The 22,894-nt window shown below is 43.3% G+C and overlaps 1 protein-coding gene across 4 annotated transcripts in view; it reads right to left on the reverse strand.

Annotated features, from left to right (window-relative positions):
* TEX2 (testis expressed 2) overlaps nucleotides 1-22,894 on the reverse strand; it is a 108,172-nt gene that overhangs the window by 42,943 nt on the left and 42,335 nt on the right. For all 4 annotated transcript variants that reach the window (XM_032616269.1, XM_032616270.1, XM_032616272.1 and 1 more), the window contains exon 2: nucleotides 15,978-17,640. In XM_032616269.1, coding sequence (XP_032472160.1) covers nucleotides 15,978-17,615 — 1,638 coding nt within the window. In that variant the 5' untranslated portion in view covers nucleotides 17,616-17,640. The remainder of the gene's footprint in view (nucleotides 1-15,977; nucleotides 17,641-22,894) is intronic.

The following is a 22,894-nucleotide window of genomic DNA, read 5'->3' on the forward strand; positions in this document are numbered from 1 at the left end:
ATTAAGAGCCTCGGCAAGTGAGGGATGCTCAAAATTCTCTTTTATTCATTCATCCATTCAGCCAAACATGCAGTGAATCTTTCTATGTGCCAAGCAGTGTGTCAGGAGTTGATACAAAGATTTTAAAAAGAATAGCATTTTCTCCACACCCTCTCCAGCATTCATTGTTTGTAGATTTTTTTGATGATGGCCATTCAGACCGGTGTGAGGTGATACCTCACTGTAGTTTTGATTTGCGTTTCTCTAATGATTACTGATGTTGAGTATGGAGGTTCCTTAAAAAACTAAAAATAGAACTACCATATGACCCAGCAATCCCACTACTGGGCATATATCCGGAGAAAACCATAATTCAAAAAGAGACATGTACCACAACGTTCACTGCAGCACTATTAACAATAGCCAGGACATGGAAGTAACCTAAGTGTCCATCAACAGATGAATGGATAAAGATGTGGCACATATATACAATGGAATATTACTCAACCATAAAAAGAAACGAAATTGAGTTATTTGTAGTGTGGTGGATGGACCTTGAGTCTGTCATATAGAGTGAAGTAAGTCAGAAAGAGAAAAACAAATACCGTATGCTAACACATATATATGGAACCTAAAAAAAAAAAAAAAAGGTTCTGATGAACCTAGGGACAGGACAGGAATAAAGACGCAGATGTAGAGGATGGACCTGAGGTCATGGGGAGGGGGAAGGATAAGCTGGGATGAAGTGAGAGAGTGGCATGGACATATATACACTATCAAATGTAAAACAGGTAGCTAGTGGGAAGCAGCTGCATAGCACAGGGAGATCAGCTCGGTGCTCTGTGACCACCTAGAGGGGTGGGATAGGGAGGGTGGGAGGGAGATGCAAGAGGGAGGGAATATGTATACATATAGCTGATACACTTTGTTATATAGCAGAAACTAACACAACATTGTGAAGCAATTATACTCCAGTAAAGACGTTTAAAAACAACAACAACAACAACATTCTTGACCCAAGGGTACTCCCAGAACAGTAGAGAAGAACTGGTCTTCATTTCACCATCCTATGACCCCACTAGAGTAACTATTTTTAAAAAGTCCTCACAAAGAATATCCTGAGTGTGTTATTGGAAATAAAAACAGACAAACATGCTTCTTTATCATTGGGGGTATGTGTGTGTGTGTGTGTGTGTGTGTGTGAAATTTATGAGCCAATTATATGGATTTATACACCTCAGTAGATCTTTTGCATGAGCTAGGAATATCTCACCCTCTTCCCAATGAGTCATTGCATCTATTAAAAAATGTTGGGGCTTCCCTGGTGGCGCAGTGGTTGAGAGTCCGCCTGCCGATGCAGGGGACGCGGGTTCGTGCCCCGGTCTGGGAGGATCCCACATGCCGCGGAGCGGCTGGGCCCATGAGCAAAAAAAAAAAAAAAAAAAAATGTTGGATGAGTGAGCAGTGGCCATGGGAAGAGAGTGTAATCTAGGTGTTTGTAAAGAAACAGCAATGATCAAAGCAATGAAGCAAAAAAGGGGACAAGCGATACAGAGCACAGTGAGGCCTGAAGTGGACTGAACTGTTGGAGCATCAGTTTGGGTGGGCTTATTTTGCTAAGTATAGAACTAAGCATGATTTTTGGTTCACAATTTTTGTCTTTTTCTTTAGTCTGTTATTATGGTGAAGTACGTTCATTGATTTTTGAATGTTGAACAGTTCGCATTCTTGGGAAGATTATGCATGGGTCATGACATGCTGAAGCTGGACTATACCAGCTCATGAGAGCTGATTCTACACATCTTTTCCCAACTCCACATTCAGTGACCTTATGTTGGTAACTTGCAACTGGCCACGGTGGGAGATTTACACCATGGAAATCAGTACAAAGAGGGCTCCCCCCACCAACCGGAGAGCCAGTTTACCAGCACAACACTATTATTATCCTTTATATACACTGCTGAATTTGGTTCGCTAGTGCTTTGTTCATTTGTCCAAGTGCATGAAGGAAGTTGGTCTATAGTCTTTTTGCAGTATCTTTTGGTATTATTATCTAGCCTCATAAAATGAGCTGGGAAGTGTTCCTTCTATTTTCTGGAGGAGTTTGTGTAGAATTAATATTTCTTCCTTAAAGGTTTGGTAAATTCGCCATGGAAGCCATGTGGGTCCGGAGTTTTCTTTGTAGAAAGGTTTTAAACTATGAATTCAATTTCTTTAGTTACTATTGGACTATTCAGGTTATCTAGTTCTTCTTGAGTGGGCTTTGATAGTTTATCTTATAAGGAAATTTGTCTGTTTCATCTAAGTTATCCAGCTTCTGGGCATAATGTTTTTTGTAATATTTCCCTATTATTCTTTTAATGTCTGTAGAGTCTGTAGTGATGTCCTTTCTTTCAGTCCTGATATTGGTAACATTTCTTCTTTTCTAATATAATCATTTATTGCTATTAATTTATCTCTAAGCACCGCATCAGCTGCAATTTTTGATTTGCTGTATTTTCAATTTTATTCAATTGAAAATATTTTCTACTTTCCCTTGTGACTATCTTTGGACCCATGGCTAATCAGAAGTATGTTTAATTTCCAAATATTTGCGAATTTTCCAGACATCTTTTGGTTATTGTTTTCTAGTTTACTTCCATTATAGTCAGAGAACTTGCTTTGTATAATTTCAGTTCTTTTCAACTTGTTAAGGTTTGTTTTATGGCCCAGAATATCGTCTATCTGGGGAATGTTCCATGTACACTAAAAAAAAATATGCATTCTGCTGTTGTTGGGTAGAGTTTTCTATAAATGTATTTATTTGTCTTTTTAAACACAAGCATTTTTCGCTAAACATCTCCTGACATATAATCCACAGTTCTCTTTTTATCCAATTTGGTTGCAGAAAATACTTTCTTACATATAACAGGTTTACTAGGCTTAAAGTTCTAAAGGCAACTAGATTAATAGAGAACTTGCAGCAGATCTGATTTTTCTAGGCTGCTTCAGAGCCATGCTCAAGGCCAGGTTGAGTTTACATGCAGTGCTACTAAAACCAAGAAGAATCCATGGAGGGAGGGAAGGAGGGACTGGTGCTTAAGAAGTTCTAACGGTCAAGGAATAACTATGAAATTAAAATAGCAACTTGCTATCAGTGTCCTTTATAAGCCATTTGGCCATATGGTCCCCACCTGGGATTGCTCTTTTGAGTCATTTCACTCTGAATGTATACCTCCTGGCTAAAGCAGAGGCTACTTGAGGATACAGAATATGTGTGATACATTTGTGGGTCCATCACAACATCTTAGCTGAGATGCTCACCCTTTATTTAAAGACTTTTGAATTATGACAATCATAATTTGATATGACAAACATTTCTGCAATAATATCTCCATATAAAATATTTTTCATTAGTTCCCAGCTATGTTAGATTATAGTAGACATATAAAAAAGGCAATAGAACTAACACGGTTCTGGAATTTTCGACAAAATTCCCAACATTACAGTTATCATCCAGTCACCATCAGACTAGAAAGGCTGAAGGGAAAAAAAGACAAGCTTTATACTATGAAGTTACTCTTAAATAATAAGACAGCCTCTGAGAAACAGAGTAATTTTTAGAGAATTCCCCCTTTTCGAAACTCCTGCGACTGGACAGATTATTTGATTTATGAATTAAGAGAAATTTAGGAATAAAAGATTGTTTCTACCCAATTGCTTTCATTTTTTCTTTCCTAAGTCAGAAAACGCAGAATTATTCAGGGAAGCACTCACTATCCAATGGAAATACAACATGAGCCATAAATGTGCATCATGAAAATATGTAGTTTTAAATTGTCTAGTAGCCACACTAAAAAAGAAAAAAGCAGGTGAAATTAATTTTAACAATGTATTTTATTTAACCCAATATATCCAAATTATCATTTCAACATGTAATAAATATTAAAAATTATTAATAAGATTTTACATTCTTTGTTTTGTACTGTCTTCAAAATCCATTATGTATTTTACACTTAGAGCACATCTCAGTTCAAACTAGCTACACTTCCCTGCTCAACGGCCAAATGTGGCTGGTGTCTACTCTACTAGACAGCCCATGCCCAATTCTTGGGTTCCAGCTTTTCAGACCTAGACACTGGGCTCAACCAGGATGGTCAAAACCCTCCTCTTTCCTTACTGACACTTCCATACATGCAGGTTTATGCAGTGTTAGTAGGTGCTTTACCTAATTGAATGAGAAGATAATCTAAACCTGTCTCCAGGTGAAACATTCTATTTTAGAAATTCAAAACCCCTTTAAAAAGCTAACATCAAATATTAAAAACTCAGGAATAAGAACAAAAGTAATCTAGGTAAAAGGCTAAAGTTTTTAAAACTCTTATAGTTCTATAAGATCATTAAAAGATACTCAACTTGTGAACAAACTTACATAACACTTTTAGCTTATTCCTTTGATTTTTAGTAGAAAAAAGACAAGACACAGGCACGCGTGTTGGGACACAAGCCCTGCATCAGCTCATCCGTTTACAGGCTTGCTCAGGTGAAGAGCCATCACTCTGCACTAGTCTAAGAAACAGCTGCTCAGTTTTTGTTCCTCATCAAATTCTCACATCTGGTTAACAAGAGCAACTGTTTCCAAGTGCTTCAGGGACTGGTTTTTAGCCACAAAGCCAGGCTCTTGACCCAGCAGCCTGAGCTACCACCTGAGCCCTCTACAGAGTTCTCACTGGGCCACAGCCTGTGTCCGCCCACGTGGCCACAGTTCTGAGATGAGATGTGGCTGTCCTTCTTTGCTGACAGCTCTGACAGGGACAGGTCACCCTCTACCACGGACCAAGCTGCAAGAACACTAGAACACTAGCCTGATTCCCAGGAATATGGAGAAGAGTTTCAAGTCCTCCACAGCTCAAAACCACAGGACCCTGCCTGCCCCACTGGAGGAGACAGTGGTGAGAGGCAGGGGTAGGCCTAGGAAGAGAATCCAGGAGCTGCTTTTCCTTGGGAAAGCCCGAGCAGGCAAACTCCCTTCTTCAAGCTGGGATTGGAGCTGGCTTGACCCTCCTCCTCCCAACCCCCATCCTTTCACAATCACCTGTGGCTGAGCTCTAAACACAAAGGCACCTGTGGGTTCTCCTTCCCTTTTATCTTCACATTTCCTCCTTCCTGCGGTACCGTGTGAAAAATCTATCAGAGGCTAAAGTCCACAGCTGCCAAAACCAAATAAATACAACTCACAAATCAGGATTTGAACTGCACATCTATTGTGAACAATCATTTGTTAGCTTCAGTGAGACTGGATCCTTGATCTTACTTGATTACATGAAGGGCTGCTGGTCCAAACACAGGCACTGAAGCCAACCCACATCCATTAGCAGAACAGCAAAGAGTCTGAAACAATTGGGTTCCAATCCTGGCTTGACTACTTACCGCCTAGTTGGATGATGCTTAGCCTGAGACCCTTGGTTTTCTCACCTGTAAAAGGGTCCTGCACACCTTACTTCCCAACTTCATGCATCCCTGGTCCCCACCTCCCACTCTGCTCAAGCCATAATGACTTTCTCCACGATAACAGCACCTTGTTGAGGTACAGTCTGCATATAGAAAAGGAACAAATCTTATGCATATGATTTTTTAAATACCGATATTAATATTCGTTATAATAGCTGGCATTTAAGCTCACATTATGATCCTGGCTCTCACATGCATTATCTCCTTTACTTCTGCCAATTCCCTAAGAATTTGCAGGTGAGGAAAGCGGTGAGCGAGGTTAAGAGATTTGCTTAGACAGGGGTTAAAAAAGTGGTCTGTGGAGTGGCAAATCTGGGACTTAAACCAAGTCTGCCTGACTACGAGGTCCAGGCTCCTACCCCACTTCCACAGCACAGCCCCACCTTTAGTCTGGCTAACTCCTGGTCATCCCTCAGGTCATGGCAAAGATGACGCTTCTCCTCGGAAGCTTCCCTGATTACCTAGGCTCAGTTCTCTGTTACCTTCCTCCTATCACTGTATTCATTAACTGCCTGGTTTGCTTAACTACAAACTCAAGACAATCACAGTTGTAACAAATGTTTGTCAACTGAATACATAAATGTAGCCTAATTCAGAGGGTGGCTGTGAGGATTAAATAAAATCTGTAAAGCACAAGTAAGTAGGACAGACTGGTGTGCTCATCACAGCCTGTAGGGATAGTTGTGGCTGCACAGGTGGAGAGAAGGAATGAGTTGAGATCCTACTAAGCACAGGGAACTGTAGGGCTTATTTGAAATAGAAGACGTGGTCCCTGTTCCTGAAGAGAAACACCAAATTATTATCGCACCAAAGAGCACAGAACAGGGACTGCCCTGGTGGTGCAGCCGTTAAGAATCTGCCTGCCAACACAGGGGACACAGGTTCGAGCCCTGGTCCCGGAAGATCCCACATGCCGCGGAGCAACTAAGCCCATGTGCCACAACTACTGAGCATGCGCTCTAGAGCTCGCGAGCCACAATGACTGAGACTGTGCTCTAGAGCCCCCAAGCCACAACTACTGCGCCTGCATGCTACAACTACTGAGCCTGTGCACCACAACTACTGAAGCCTGCACGCCTAGAGCCCGTGCTCTGCAACAAAGAGAAGCCACTGCAATGAGAAACCCGCGCACCGCAACGAAGAGTAGCCCCTGCTCGCCGCAACTAGAGAAAGCCCTAACACAGCCAAAAATAAATAAAATTAAAAAAAAAGGAGCACAGAACAAGAAAGGAAGTAACCTCAGAAAGACAACGAAGAGTAAAAATTGTTAAAGCTTTTCAGGACAGAAACTGAATTAGCCACTTCTTATCTATAGAGGAGAGGGCAGTGTTGTGACTAGAGCCCAGGTGTCCTGACTCCCACGTAGGGTTCTTTCTGGAACATTACAAGCTTTGATAGGAAACCCGGAGAGAATCACGAGAGCTGCTGCTTAACCCACATTGTCAGGCATCCAGGATGCAGACTGGCCACTGGGAGGCTCAGGCCAACAGGTGGCCAGGCACGACTGCTTTCCGAGTTCCCTGTTCTGCCCCCTAATGCACCCCTACTGACTCAAATCCAGGTTGCCCTTGCAGGAAGCAATTACCCAGTGCAAACCCTGATTGCCTTTTTTTTTTTTGTGGCCCATGCAGCGTGTGGGATCATAGTCCCCCGACCAGGGATCCAACCTGCAGCTCCTGTAGCAGAAGCATGGAATCTTAACCACTGGATCACCAGGGAAGTCCCCTGACTGCCTTTGGATACTACCAATCAGCTAAATTTTACCTGGGGCTTGACCTACTCCCTGGGTTAAGCTGCACATGGAATTTCCACACCTAAGCGACCAAATATCCAATCCTGTGAGCAGTGCAGCAACTCCAAGGTCTTCATCGTGTTCCCCAAATAGTGACCAACTGTCCACTGCGCAGCTGTTCTAAAAGTCTTCACCCTGAATTCCTTACCAAGTAAGATCTTTCTCCAACTTTGTTTCGTTATGTGGGTGGGTCTAAAGAGGTACAGATACAGTTAGCAACTCATTCCATTTCAACAACTCAACTAAAGAACTCAGAGATGCTCTCAACCCACACTAGAGCGTCTCAGACAAGCCTTGTTTCTTTCTGACGCTGGAACTGTCAAAACAGAGACAGTGCCCGCCGCTGGGGGACAATGACCGCAGTCAGCTGGGCTGCAGCTGTCTGGCCCACAGACTGGTCCTGTGATCCCAGTTGTAAAAGGTCAGGGGTTTCTCTTCAATTCTCCGCTGGATTTAGAAGCCATGTCTGGCTGAAAGTACAAACCACAATCTATAAAGGGACTCGTTTAATACTTGGAAAGATTAAAAGCTACAATTAACCTTTTGCAAAATAATAAAGTCTGGAAGAATTATTATTGTGCTCACTTTCAGTTACAGTGCCAGTCAGGAGGTCAAGGCCAATGCTCTCTTCGTCAGCTTGATGCTGAGGTGACCAAAGAAATGTGCCATCCCTCTGGCCTGAGGACGCAATGGGGATTTCTCTATCTTCAGTGTGTGGGGTGCCTGGGCTGACACCCTCCTGTCACGTGGTTGTGCTGGCCTCAAGGCCCCTGCCACTCAGATCCCCTGCATCATTCCTTCATCTACTCTATCAGGGAAGGAGCAAATCCTAAACATAAGAACAGAGCCAGGACCCAAGGTCCCTTGCCGCTGAAAAACATCTCTGAAAAATCACACAAAAGTGTGATTATTTTTCGTTTGTCTCCCAAACTAAAACATAAGCAGGGCTTTCTCTTTGCCAGGCTCAAACCCTTTTTGATGTGTTAATGGTTTAGAACTGGAGTCATCAGTCAAAACATAATATCACAGATCATGGACTTAGAGAATACGGCAGGAACAGTCTACTAAACTTTACAGAACTTTAGATGCTAATTTGACTTTACCCATGAAAGACAGACCTACAGACAGAACTCACACTATGAATGATAGCCTCAAGCAAATAGTCAACATTCAAAATAAATGCTGATTGAAGACAGTATCTTAAAAAAAAAAGTACATTAAAGGAGGGAAGCGCCAGCATCAATACTATCCACATCCTCCAACTGCCTGCTTCAAGGTCACCTTCACAGTAGTGTCACCAGACACACTGGAGTCAGGGCTTAAGCCACAGTCTCTGCCTGGGAAAATGGCCTTTATCCTAGTTTTTCCTATCCTTTAGGGCAGCACCTTGTAAATTCAGGTATGTGACTTGGCAGACAGTGGTAGAGGTAGGAGATAACAAGCATGTAAATTAGACAGAAAAACAACATCATATCAGATGAACCAATAAAATAATCAAGGTCTGAGTTATGTGAATACACGATAAACATTAAATCACATTAACAAGTGTTGAAATTATAAAATAGATCAGCAAGCAAATAAATTAGTAGATCAGCTTTAGATCACATATCCTGTCAGTTAAATTTTTTTGAGTATATACTCAGAATGTAGACATTTACTTATAAATTATATACATGTTCTAATATAATACAGCTTTTATAAAAATTAAAAATAGAAATAAAGAGCAAAAAATGAAATAATTAGCCTTTTCACTATTAGTTTTGGCTTTCTGACAGCTTTGTACTATCTTCAGCTGACACATCAAGGCTCAATATATATACTTAGGGTGAGGCTCACTGTTAATGATAATGGATGTAAATCCGTATTTCAAACAGTCTTCTTGATAATTTCCAAGGATTTTGACCAAAGGTCAACATATGGTCATCTGTATGTTAAATATTAGCAAGGCTTTTTTACGTTCTTATAGATAAAAAGAGTAAAAATATATACAAAAAGAAACTTTAATATTTTCTTCTTGGATCGTGCCTTCAGCAACCCATTTTGGAGACCACTGAAAGGAGAAACAGAATGAATCAGAGTTCACAAGAGCCTCTGGGGCATCAACATGACAACATGCTCATGCCCTGGGGCCATCCTGCTTACAATCTCCTTGTCTTTGGGGGATGGCAAAGGAAAGGCTAATTATTGCACAATAAGAACAATCTTCGATGGATTTTGTATCTTCTTTATATATTACATATAAAATTTAGAAGTGAAATGGTATATAGCATTGATATTTTTTCATGATTAATACTTTACTTTTCAAAAAAAACATGATTTGAGAAATCTCAGACCCACAATGCTCACAGCCTCTCTCTTCACTCCACAGATGACACCTGGAACAAAGCCAGAAAGGATGGTCCTCCAATAGCTAGCTGGAATTCAGGATGCATTTTCCCAAGGAAATGATGCTACAAAACTGCAGTTAGCTATAGGTGGACCAGAATTACGGTTCAGCCATGCCATAAGTTAATAGGTTAAGAGGAAAACTGGCAAAATGTTGATAATTGTTGAAGCTGAGTATTGGATACATGGGGATTCATTATACTCTTCTCTCTACTTTTGTATATACTTGAAATCCCCTACAATAAAACATTAAAAAATAAAAGATGAAAAAAATCATGCTGGGGCCACCTGACATCCTTACCATTGCTCCTGTGTAATTCAGGAAGCATTTTCCCCACAGTTGCTTCTCCAACCAACTCAAAACATGGGGTACCTGCTTGCAAGTGAGAGTGTCTGCAATGAAACACTGCACCCGACAAACTCCCCTAAGCAACAAGGGGCACTGGGAAATAGCCATGATTATAAATGCCAAACACAGAAACTTAAGTGACCCATTAGAGGGGCAGGATATTTTCAGTTAAGTACAGCATGGAAAGAAATACTTTTTTTTATTTCTTGTACTCATTGTATTAAGGATTATAAGACACCAAAAAAGAGCAACCTTTTTTGGCTGTATGCAGTGAGTCTCTTTTGGCTGTATATAATGAGGCTGTTTTTGCCTTAAAGTTTGCTCACTCTAATTTCTGAAAAGAAAGAATTGCATGAAATTGAGATTAAACTTACAATTTAGAATTTCTTCTCAAAACTGATAATGTTCTCCCTAAAAAGTATTCTTTTATATGTCAAAACCACAGCCTGTATTTAGGGAATGCAATTATTATAAAAACCTATCCCTCTTATTAAATATGTAAATATGACATGACCTAAGGAAAAAAGGTTCTCCAAAATTAATTTGTTAGTTTTGCAATGGTGTAAATGTAATATTAGTCAACCTTCTAGGCCATATCTTTCAAAAAGAGACACATCATCACTCCTGAAACCAACACCCTACTGCTGTGTTCTGCAGGTGGTTTATAAGTCTGAGATAAAGAATTTACTCATGAATGTAATTCACAACTACATGTCATACACTCAAACATAAACCCAAGAACCTTTTGAAATCTTCAGGAAGTTTCTCATTATAGACATGTGGAAACTTAGTGTGCAAGAACGGCACTGAATTAAATACAATCGTGCCTCAGCATCCAAGGGGGCCTGGTTCCAAGACCCCCGCAGATACCAAAATCCACAGATGCTCAAGTCCCTCATATAAAATGGTGTAGTATTTGCATAAAAACTACGCACAGCCCTCCCCCATATACTTTATTATTTTTTGAATATTTACTTATTTAGGCTGCGCCAGGCCTTAGTTGCAGCACATGGGATCTTCGTTGCAGTATGCAGGCTCTTACTTTAGGCATGCGTGCGGGATCTAGTTCCCCAACTAGGGAGCAAACCCGGGCCCCCTGCATTGACAGCATGCAGTCTGCCCACTGGACCAGTGAAGTGCCCCCACCCCATATACTTTAAATCATCTCTAGATTACTTATAACACCTAAGACAGGGTAAATGCTATGTAAATGGTTGTAAATACAATGTAAACGCTATGCAAATAGTTGCCAGCATGCAGCAAATTCAAGTTGTGCTTTTTGAAACTTCCTGGAATTTTTTTCCAAATATTTTTGATCCCCAGTTGGTTGAGTATGGGGACAGGGAACCTGAGGATATGGAGACTGACTGTATGTATACTCCTGGTCATGCGACAAGTACATTCTTGGAAAAGAAAGAGCATCCAACTTGCTTAAGAACACTCAGCAAGGCAAACATCCCAAGTGCAACATGCTGACTCTAAATGCCTCATTCTCCCATTCTTTCCCAGGGCCCCTAGTTCAGGGTATCTAGCTAGTCACCCAAAGTAAAACCCCGGAAGGTTACCACCTAGGGGTGTTGCTCACAATGCCGCCCCTGGACTCAGTGGCACAAACAAGGCCCCGCCAGGAGCTAACTTACCCAGACCCCCATGCTGTAAGTCCCATTAGCTTCTCCTAACATTTTGGTCTTCCCCCGGCTTTCATGCATTCACATGTCACTTTATTATGAATGCAGGTGGTGACATCTTTCTCCTAACTGCTGCTTCGTATTAGCTATGAATTCCCATCATTAAGAACAAGCAGGCTTTGGAGAAGGTTCTGAGAGTTATTCTGTGGACTTTGTGACAGCTCTTTGGCCTCACAGAGGCTTCGACAGCTTCTATTCCAGACAGTAGAGCTGCTGATTGGTGGGGTTACTGGGGAGGTGGTAGGGTACCATGAGGCCTAACCAACCCCACAGCAGTCTTTGAGAAGAGTTACTACTTGGCTGCAAAGCAGTCTTTTTGGCTCACCAGCCCACACACTCATCACTGCTGCAGTGTCATTTGTAAACACAAATGTCTGCAGTATGGATGGAATAATAAAATCACCTGGATAAAGTACAGAAAAGCTTTACTTTTCTCCTCCCGTTTCCTTGTCATGTGAAGGCACATCAAAAAAAACAAAACAAAACTGCAATGCTCCTTGAATTGTTTATGAAGCCAATAAAGGAACCAGACTCTCAGTCCAGGCTGCAAGGACTGCCGAGGCCCACCGATGAGAACTTACATTGTTCAGAGGTTTAAAATCACATGGTCTCCTAAAACAGTCCCGAGCACCAAGCTCCCCGCCTGACTGGTTCATGGGCTTCCAGATGTAGTCTACTTAGGGCAGGAAGTATGCAGGATCAAGGGGCTAGGCCTCTGTACTAGAGAGTTTTATCACAGAGTGAGGTTTTATAGCCTCCTATATCAGTGAATGTTTAAAAATTTTTCCATACCTGCCCTCAAGAATTGCATCATATCCTTTATAAAAAAACAACTAAATAGCATCAGATGCACAGAAAATAACTCAAACCAGCTGACGAATCCCTGGAATCAAGCCATATTCAAAAAATGACTCTTTCAACTCCCCCCAGAAACAGGTTCACAGAACCGTTTTATAAAGAAACCAAGGCCCGGGACTTCCCTGGTGGTGCAGTGGTTTAAGAATCCGCCTGCCAATGCAGGAGACATAGGTTCGAGCCCTGGTCTGGGAAGATCCCACATGCCGTGGAGCAACAAAGCCCGTGTGCCACAACTACTGAATCTGTGCTCTAGAGCCCGTGAGCCACAACTACTGAGCCCGCATGCCACAACTACTGAAGCCCATGCGCCTAGACCCCATGCTCCACAATAAGAGAAGCCACTGCAATGAGAAGCCTGCGTACCACAATAAAGAGCAGCCCCCTGCTCGCCGTGACTAGAGAAAAGCCCACGTGCAGCAACGAAGACCCAATGCAGCCAAAGATAAATAAATTTATTTAAAAAAGAAACAAAAAACCACATTTATCCCAGGCATCAAGGGTGAAACACCTTCCTTAAAAAAAAAAAGAAAGAAAGAAAGAAAGGAAAGAGTCAGTCCTGCATGGCTCCCCTACTCACTAGCTACGTGACCCTGGGCAAGTAACTTCCCTCTCTGTGCCTTCATGTCCTCATGAGCACACAACTTAACTGAAAAGGGTTGTGATGAGGATTAAATGAGATAATATACCCAACACTCAGCCCTCTGTCGGTGCTCAGCATCGTAGTGCTGCCTTTACTGTTTCAATGATCAAATCAAAACAACCACACTGTGCTATAACTTTGTCATCCTCTGTGTAGGTAGTAAGTTCCTGATTAATCAGTAGACTACTTAGTAAATTGGACTCAGCATTAAAGATTGACTGGATTAAAAGTAAAATCTTCCCAAGACAATTATGAGCTCAAACCAGTTTAAACTGAATACTGCAGTCAGTCATTAGGCACTGGAGTTAATGTAAGTACCATTTTTCTTTGCTAAAGTTAGCGCTAACTTCCTTAGAGGGCATGTAATTCAGGTAGTCACTGCACCACCCTATCAAAAAAGTTTAGCAACCATGCATAATGAGTCACTTTTGCTCCACTTCTTATATTAATGCTAAGCTTAAGTGTGCCATAGCCTCAAGATTCAGCACCAGCTTCTCTTAAAAAAGAAACAGTCTCATAACGTATTGCCATGTGAAAGGGAAAAAAAAAAAGACTAAACTGCAAAACACAGGCATATCTCATTTTATTGCGTTTCCCTTTACTAAGCTTCATTGATGTTGTATTTCTTGCAAATTGAACGTTTGTGGCAACCCGGAATTGTCAGGTGATGGTTAACATTTTTTAGCAATAACTTTAAAAAAAAATTTATTTTACTGAAGTATAGTTTATTTACAATATTGTGTAGCAATGAAGTATTTTTAAATTAAGATATATACACTGTTTTTTTTAGACTGAATGCTATTGCACATTTAACAGAGGACAGTATAGTGTAAACATAACTTTTATATGCACTGGGAAACCAAAAATTCGTGTGACTCCCTTACTGCAATATTTTGCTTTATTGTGGTGCTCTGGAACCAAACCTGCAATATCTCTGAGATATGCCTGTATATATGATCCTATTAAATCAAAACAAAAAGAGTGCATGAGTGTGAATGTGTGTGATATATGTACTCATACATGCAGAAATGTAGGAAAAAACAAGGATATATACCAAATATATATTTACATATATGTATATATTATATATTAACTATAATTCCTTCCCACTAGTGTGATAAAGAATATCTTTTTCCTTTGGGTTTTCTGTGGTTTTTTAAACATTGATAGTGCATTTTTTTTTAAATAAGGAAAAAAGGTTATGAAATTAAAAAAAAAAATAAGACAAACAGTATTTTGGACCCTGAGAGTTCTTCCCCTTGTTTTGTTGCGGGGTTTTTGTTTTCGTTTTTGTGTTGTAATAAATAGAGATCATGGTGCCATTTTTTGAGCACTCATTTGAACAGAGAGGAGGACAAACCTATTAACAGAGAAACCAAACAAGCTTTGAATTATAAAAAAATTATCAAAATAACAAGTGTTGGCAAAGATGTGGAGAAACTGGAATCCTTGTACACTATTGGTGGGAATGTAAAATGGTACAGCCACTGTGGAAAATAGTACGGCAGTTCCTCAAAATATCAAAATTAGAATTACCATATGATCCAGCAATTTCACTTTTGGGTACATACCCCAAAGAATTGAAAGCAGGGTCTTGAAAACCTGTTTATACACCCACGTTCATAGCAGCATTACTCACAATAGCAAAAATGTGGAAACAACCCAGTGTCCACCAACAGATGAATGGATAAGCAAAATGTAGTAAGTATAGACATACAATGGAATATTATTCAGCCTTAAAAAAGGAACAAAATTCTGCAATATGCTACAACAGGTAAGAACCTTGTGGACATTATTCCAAGTGAAACAAGCCAGTCACAAAAAGACAAATACTGTGTGATTCCACTAATATGACACACTTAGAGTATTCAAAATAAAAAAAACAGAAAGTAAAACGGTGGTTACCAGGAGCCAGGCAGAACGGAAAATAGGGAGTTATTGTTTAGTGGGTTTAGAGTTTCAGTTTTACAAGCTGGATGGTAGTGATGACTGTACAACAATGTGAATGAATATTAAATATAAAACCGCTGAACTGTACACTTAAAAATGGTTAAGATGGTAAATTCTGTTAGGTGTATTTTACCAAAATTAAAATATATATATACAAAGAAGTGTGTATGTGCCTATGACTTATGACCTATACAAGCTACAGCTGTACTTCTATATGGTGTATACTGTGAAACACACAACAACCAGAAACTTTTTAAATATGCAGAAATAAACACAAATGGAAGTTCTAGTAGTTTCTTTCTGCACCCTAGTGGTTTGCCTCGGCCGCCCCTCAGGAGGCCCAAATCCTGAGATCTGATATGCACGGGAAAGTGATGCCTCCTTCTAGAGCCCAGACCCCACTGTGTGCAGGGCAAAGAGTAGTGCCAGCAGTGGCCCACCCCTGACGTTAGTCTGCTTTCTCTTCCTCTGTCCCTTCTCTTGCATTCCAGGAGTATTTAACCCTGCTCCGAGATCTCAAGAATATTTAATCCTAACAGACTTAGCTATAATGAATCCTGAGCAAGTAGCAAATCCCTGGCAAATTTAGAGAGAGACTGGAATGGAAACTGGATGGAAATGCTACTCTCCAGAGCCATGGAGAGCCTTGAAAAACCACATGGTGAACTGGCAAAACCTGAACTAGAATGAGGTTTACCAAACAAGTCTCTTGGGTGCCTGGAGAATGAACAGATCCCAAAGTCTTAAAAACACTGCTTGGGCAAAAACCTGTGACAATGAACTAAAAGAATAAAGTCAGATCTAAAATGAGGCTGGATGCCAGCCAGCTACTGCGGAGAGGCTTACCTTCAGTATCTCAGGTTCTTTGATATCCAGAGACCTTGGGTTCCAGTGTTGTAGATTTTTATGTAATCTGTGATATTTATGAGCACTTGGTGGTGTAAAAAACCAAATCATGCAAACTGCAGTCATGAATCCAAGGCCAATGCCCAGAAAGAGTCCACTCACGTACTGGGGGAGGGGGAGGATGAGGTACGCATAGACACACATGACAAAGAAGCCCAGAGTCTTCACGGGCAATTCGGGGTGCTGCATGGCCGAGTCCACCTCGTGGTCACGGTCCAGAGCCGTGCCATCGTCCGCCAGCACCTCTGGCTTGAGAGGGACTTCTGAGAGCCTCTCAGCTTTACTCTCTCCCTCCGTTTCCAAATCAAAGTCCTCAGTGTACAGTTCGCAAAACTCTTCATCCTCTTTGCTCACCAAGGCAGACAGAGAGCACCTCTCAAGAACCAGAGAGCCGGTCTTCAGGCCTACCTCCTTCAGACTGCTCCCCTGAGAACTCTTCGGTTCTGCCTCTCTCACAGGGTCCTCGGAGGACTGGGGATGGTCACTCCTGGGGACGCCAGGGTCGCTCCCCAAGCCCTCGCCCTCGGAGTCACACTCCTCCTCCTTGATGCTGTAGTTGTTATTGCTTTCCAAGTGACCGTTCAGGCTGGACAGATTGGAGAGCTCTGAAGCACTTGAAGATAAGGCTTTGGGCCTATGGCTGCCACTTTCTTCCCCTATAATTTTACTAAAAAGCTGAAAAGGGTCATATATGACTTCGGAAAGGCGTCGCTTAGTGTCTTCGATTTTCGCCTCCATTTCGGGCACTTTAAAAAAGGAGCGTGTATCGGAAGGCGACGTCAGAGGGGAAGAGGGTGCAGTTTTGGAATCTCCACCTGTGTTTCGTGGCTGCGTGAACTGCTTGAACAGGTGTAAATTCAGCTTGGAGTCGGGTGGCTTGTACGACACGTTATCTGACTCTTGCCTGGAGGTGTCGGTGGACAGAGACTTGACTAACGTCTTCATCAAGTGCCGGTGCCGTGGCGGGTGGGGGGATTCTTTTGGCTCCACCTCGGTCGACAGGGACTTCACGAGGCTCATGAAGGGCTTTGCGCTGGAAAGGGTGGAGGACGAGGCACTGGAAGGGAGGATGGGAGACCTGGAAGGCGAGGAGAGCGGGGAGGAAGAACTGGTTTTCTGCTCAGAAAGGGACGACACGCTGGGAGAGCTAGCTAAGGGCCCCGACGAAGACAAGCCCGGGGACAGAGCCAATGGCACCGTGCTTAATACTTGTGCTGCTGCAGGAGGGGGCTCCAGCAGCTTTGCAGTGTTCTCGGAGACGGGCAAGATGGCAGGGGACACGGACAGTCCGTCTGCCAGGATGAGCTGGGCGCCAGGGCCAGCGGGGTCATGGCCACCCTGGGGTTCAAGATACAGGTCTTCCTTGGCTTCGAGCCCCGTTACAATGCTTTGGTCGTCCAGCCCCTCCTCCAGGTACTCCCTGAACTCCTCCTCCTCTTCCTCCTCCTCCTCCCCGGATGCCGAGAAGTGGATGGCGATAGTGTCTCGGGACACGGACCTCTGCACGTGCACTCTGGGGGTTGACGGTTTTGGCATGTCAATGGTTTTTTCGGCATGGCGACCATTCAGACTTGTCATCGCCGGCTTCACAAGGGCTCAGGCTCTGTGAAAACAGCGAGAAAACCAGGAGTCAGAAAGCGGTTTCTCCACGGGACACGCTGGTGTGTGTGGACAGGAATGCACGTGAAGCTCACTTCTAAATGGTGATTATGCTTTTACTTGGCAGATGGCCACTGTTTTTACTTGAGCAGGTTTAATGGTTTGATTTTCATCAGATAAATTCCAGTTAGGCATTCTCTTTTATGAGCAAACTACAAACCAGTGTTATAAACCCCGTACAATCTGTTTTCCTTCACAACATCTAACTCATCATTTCCTCCCTCTTAACTGGCTCATTTCTATCAGTAATTCTATATTGCAAGGCCTCAAAGACCTGCACAACAGTTGCTACCAGTATTACTTCAGAAGTCCAACAGGCTAAAATGCAGCATCCTGGCGATTTTGAGGATCTTGGAATAAAAATTTCACCAGTGGTTTTCCAGCTATAAAAAGCTAATCCTGGAGGGTTACTGCTTTCATTGCAATTTTCACAGCAATCCTAACAATTCTTTTGCGTCTCCCACCAGTGCTCATATATCTTGCCACTGCATATAAGGAGCAAAGTATCCAAGGGTGGTAAGGGAAATCTGTAAACTAACTGCTGTGATCTGTCAGCTTCTTTATTCCCCAAATGGTAGGTACCCTAAGGCCAGAGTATTTAGGCATCCATGAAGACATGGCCATTTTCTGAGGCTTCAAGATAAAGCAAACTTGTATTTTAAACTGAATCCAAGAATCAAAGGGCAGGAAAATGAAGTCTCAATGCTGCAACCCACCACCAACTGAGAACTCTGCTAAGAGCTAGGGCAAGAGACATGCAGGCTCTGCTTTCTGCCCTTCAGGAGCTTAGTTGCTGTAGCGAAAACAGACACCTGAAAAGCTGGGCAGAAAAACAAAAGAAGCCAAGCGCACCCTGTGACACCCAGTGCATTACATCTCCCCCTATTCACTTACGGCCCATTTATTGGGAACAAGGCATCATGACAGGTCCTACAAGAGGGAAATGAACACAATCTGGAAAGAAACCCCGTCAAAGGAGCTAAAACGCACTTGAGGAGTGACCTTCAGGCGTTCTGAGGAGGGTGAGAGCAGCGTGGACGGTAGGACACCCGCTCGCTCTTTTAAACTGAGGGGTAGGTTGTGGTTAAATGGGTGTGATTAGAAAGAAGGGACAAAGCCATGAAGATGAGCACAGGCATGGTGTGTCCTGACACATGGGTCTATTCTCCATGTCCAGGATGGAGGGTGGGTGTTGGGGAGCCGGGGGAGACCACCAGTACGAGAGAGGCATCATGCGAGAGAGGAAAGAGCAGCCTTGGGACCAGGAAATAGGGCTTCTGATACTTGCTCCTTTTCCAGCTGATTCTGTGGGACCTTGAACAAGCCAAGACCTCTACGGGTCTCAGAATCTTCATCTGTTAAATGAGGCACCAAGAGTCCTTTCCAAATCTAAAACCCTACGTTTATGTTTACAGGTGATAGTACACAACCCAATATGATATACGCACACAAGTAATCTGCCATAGACAATCAACATTATGTTGCTTGCTTCTTTTTTTTCTTTTCTTTTTAAAAATACTTATTTATTTATTTATTTATTTGGCTGTGCTGGGTCTTAGTTGCGGCACGCAGGATCTTCGTAGCAGCATGCGGGATCTTTAGTTGCAGCATGTGGGACCTAGTTCCCTGACCAGGGCTCGAACCCGGGGCCCCTGCATTGGGAGTGCAGAGTCTTAGCCACTGGACCACCAGCGAAGTCCCTTGCTTGTTTCTTTAATTTGAAAAACTCCTATAGTTAAAGTCTTCCACCAAATACTCATGTTCAAAATGCTAGCAACTGATACTACCAACAAGAGAAAAGGTAAACCTGTGTGTGTGTTGAGGGGATTGGTGGAGGGGCGGAACCTGGGGCAGGTGGGCAAGAAAAACTATTTCCTAGAAACAGGAAATAACCCAGTGATGACAAGAATTACAGTTCAAGGGCCCAGTCACAACAAGGACACACAAAAGGACACATCTGAAACAACACATTTCAGTATCAATACTTGAGAGAAATTACTTTCATAAAAATTTTTCAACAGAGTTTTGCCCAAGCTCATTCATGACCCTCAGGCTCTCCTATCCCCATTGGATCCAAGAAAAGGGAGTGATCTCTATCAATCAGACAAAGCAATTTAAATCCAGGAGCTGGCAGCAAGCTAGAAAGACACAGCCTTGGGTCCAGGACAATCCTTCCCTGTTATCTCAAAGCCAACAGGTTTGTTGGCTTAGTGAGAAGAAAAATACCAAATGCAACACACATTTTTCATTTAACTGTCACCTACTTTTATAAGGGTAATTTAAAAAGAAAATTACAGAGGTAATTTTAAAAGTTTGGTACCTGATAATTCTCAACAGGCTGAAAAATCAGCTTTATTTAAATTGCTTTAATAACATAAAGGATGATCTGAAAGGCTCTGCTGCTCTGAGGCTGCTTCACTGGTAGCAAAAGTGATTGTAGGCACAGGTGCACATACAGGGAGCATGACTGGGGGGCCGAACAGTGTGAGTCGTCCTCTGAGGAGCAAGGCAAGAGTGCAGAGGCTCTTTTATAGTTGAGGGTGGGATGGCCTGGGAGTCCACAGGCAAAGTCAGGCCCAGTCCAGGGCCACAGGGCCAAACAGCAGTGTGTCCAGGAGCCTGTGGTCTCAGCACCTGCCCAGGAAGGGCCATCAGGGGCCCATCTGCCCAAACCTCCAACACATAGTCGGGCCCCCTTGGCTTGCCGGTTAAAGGGACCTCTGCTGATCTCTGACTAGACTGTCTTAAGGTCTTGTTGGGCTGCACCCTGCAGGCCTACAGCCCTGTGCTCGCCCCGCTTCAAGACAGAAGAAAGACCCTGGAGGCAGCTACGGAGACATCAACGGTTTAACGGATGGGGAAGCTTATATATCTGAAGCAAGGTTCTGAAGGAACACCCCACCTGGGTGGTGGACGGTGGGCAGGACATGGCAGCAGCCTTCACTCACAGGGGCAACGGAAGACGGCCAGTTATAGGGGGAACTTACATCAGGTTTGCTCATTGGTTACCAGGGAAACTAGCAGTGGAGCATGCCCCTCACCGCCCTTTTCATAAGAACAATGACTAACTGAGGCCTGGGGCAAGCATGCAGGAAGGTCAGTCATGTAAGTAGAGTGTGGGTGAAGCAGGCACAGGTCGGGCTGGGGACCTACGGAGAGCAAGAGAACAGCCATCTTGAGTGGCCTGACCGCAGAGGTCTGTGTCAGCCAACTGGGCCTGAGCTGGGCCCCATAGAGAGCTAGGTGCCAGGCAGCCAGCCAGAGTAGGTAGTCTGGCTCACCATGGCTAATGTCTTTCTCCAGGGCTCAGGCAGTGCCTTCAGAGGTTTAGAGTAACCTCCCTCAAATCCATGCTGACCGAAGTCTAGCTCCACCTCACTAGTTTTACACTAAAACATGCCATGTGAGGCTAGAGCAGCACTACTACTTTTTAAATATAAGAAAATCTTAGGGCCCTGTTTGCTTATCTGCAAATGAGGGGGTTAGACCAGATAAACAAAGACTGCTTCTAGGACTCAAACTGCTGGATAACTGTGTGTCCTGGAACTCGAGTCCCTGGTTTGGGTTCTAGACAAACCATCAAGTGGCCACTCCTTCCTCCTCCTGGGGAGTCCTCCAAGCATCCTCCTCTCCATCCTTCAATAGCTGGCGGCTGGGGCCAGTAAAACCGACCCTCCCACAGTCACAGCACTGCAGGACAGCCAAGGTCAAGAGGAAAAGTACCTGACTGTCGCCCAGGAACTTTACGTGGTTGGTCCAAGAACACAGCACTGAATGAGGAGGGGACGGGGAGACGGTTAGACACGGGCTTTTTTTTTTTTTTTTTGCAGTACGCAGGCCTCTCACTGTTGTGGCCTCTCCCGTTGCGGAGCACAGGCTCCGGATGCGCAGGCTCAGCGGCCATGGCTCACAGGCCCAGCCGCTCCACAGCATGTGGGATCTTCCCGGACCAGGGCACGAACCCGTGTCCCCTGCATCAGCAGGCGGACTCTCAACCACTGCGCCACCAGGGAAGCCCTAGACACAGGCTTTTGACACTCATGTCCTGATGCCTTTGCCACCACAGCAATCTGCCTCCTCAAGCATGTCATGGACACTCATTATGATTGCTTGTCCTGGCCTTGGTACCTGCCTTCCGTGCTCTGGCATGAACAGCTCTACCAGGAACTAAAAGCTGAGTTCTCAACAGCTGGCATGTGATTAGCAGGATTAGGAAATAAGAATTCGTTATCCACCTGTCAAGCTAGCATCATAAAAAGGTAGCCTCCTGCCCTCTGCTATCTCAATTCAATTATAAACAGGCTCAAAAAAAAAGGGACAATCTTATCTCAAGCCCTCAGGAATTGAAATGTCAAAAAAGGTCATTTCTCACCCAGCAGGTCTCCTTCCAAAGCCACCAGCACAAGACCGTGGGTTTTAACACTGATTTTGAGTCTTGTGAGGGGAGGGCCTATAGCTCACATTGTCATATAGGATGATTTTCCGCCAGAGATATGTTTAAACAAAAGTCTGATTTGGTCATGAGCAAATAGGTGCTAAAGATTAACCCCGTCCAGCCCCATAATGGATGGGGTGGCAGAGGCAACATTGACAAACTGAAGCCAGAGGTCTGGTGTCTGGGAAAACAGGCTCCATCATCAGGTCCACCACTCTACTGAAAACAACTAACAATGAAATCCATATTTTTTAAAAAATCTGAAAAGCACTGAGGCTTCAACAACTGAGTAAGGAACCACCAGGCCAAAAGGAATTAAGAACCCCAGAGGGATGAGCCCTACAGAAGGCGCTCTTGCCCTCAAAACATTGGATGATTCTGGCAAATTGGAACCTTCATTTTATCGATCTCCTGAGCAGAAATCAAAGTTAAGGGCTGGCTGAGATGGAGCCGTAATTGGAGGCTGTTCCACAATGAGCTGGAATGCCAAAGGGCTACATCTATCTACCTGGTAGTAGATGAATCAGAAGCAAAACAGCCCTCACTTAGATCTGAGAGCTTCGAGGACATTAAGCTAAGTGAAGTAAGCCAGTTACAAAAAAAATGAATACTGTATGATTCCACTTATGTGAGCTAGCTAAAGTAGTCAAATTCAAATAAACAGAAAGTAGGATGGCAGTTACCAGGGGCTGGGGGTAGTAGGAAATAGGGAGTTGTTTTTTAATGGAGATACAGTTAGGGTTTTGTATGATGAAAAAGGTCT

This window comes from Phocoena sinus, chromosome 20 (genome assembly GCF_008692025.1).
Source record: "Phocoena sinus isolate mPhoSin1 chromosome 20, mPhoSin1.pri, whole genome shotgun sequence".
Taxonomy (NCBI): Eukaryota; Metazoa; Chordata; class Mammalia; order Artiodactyla; family Phocoenidae; genus Phocoena; species Phocoena sinus.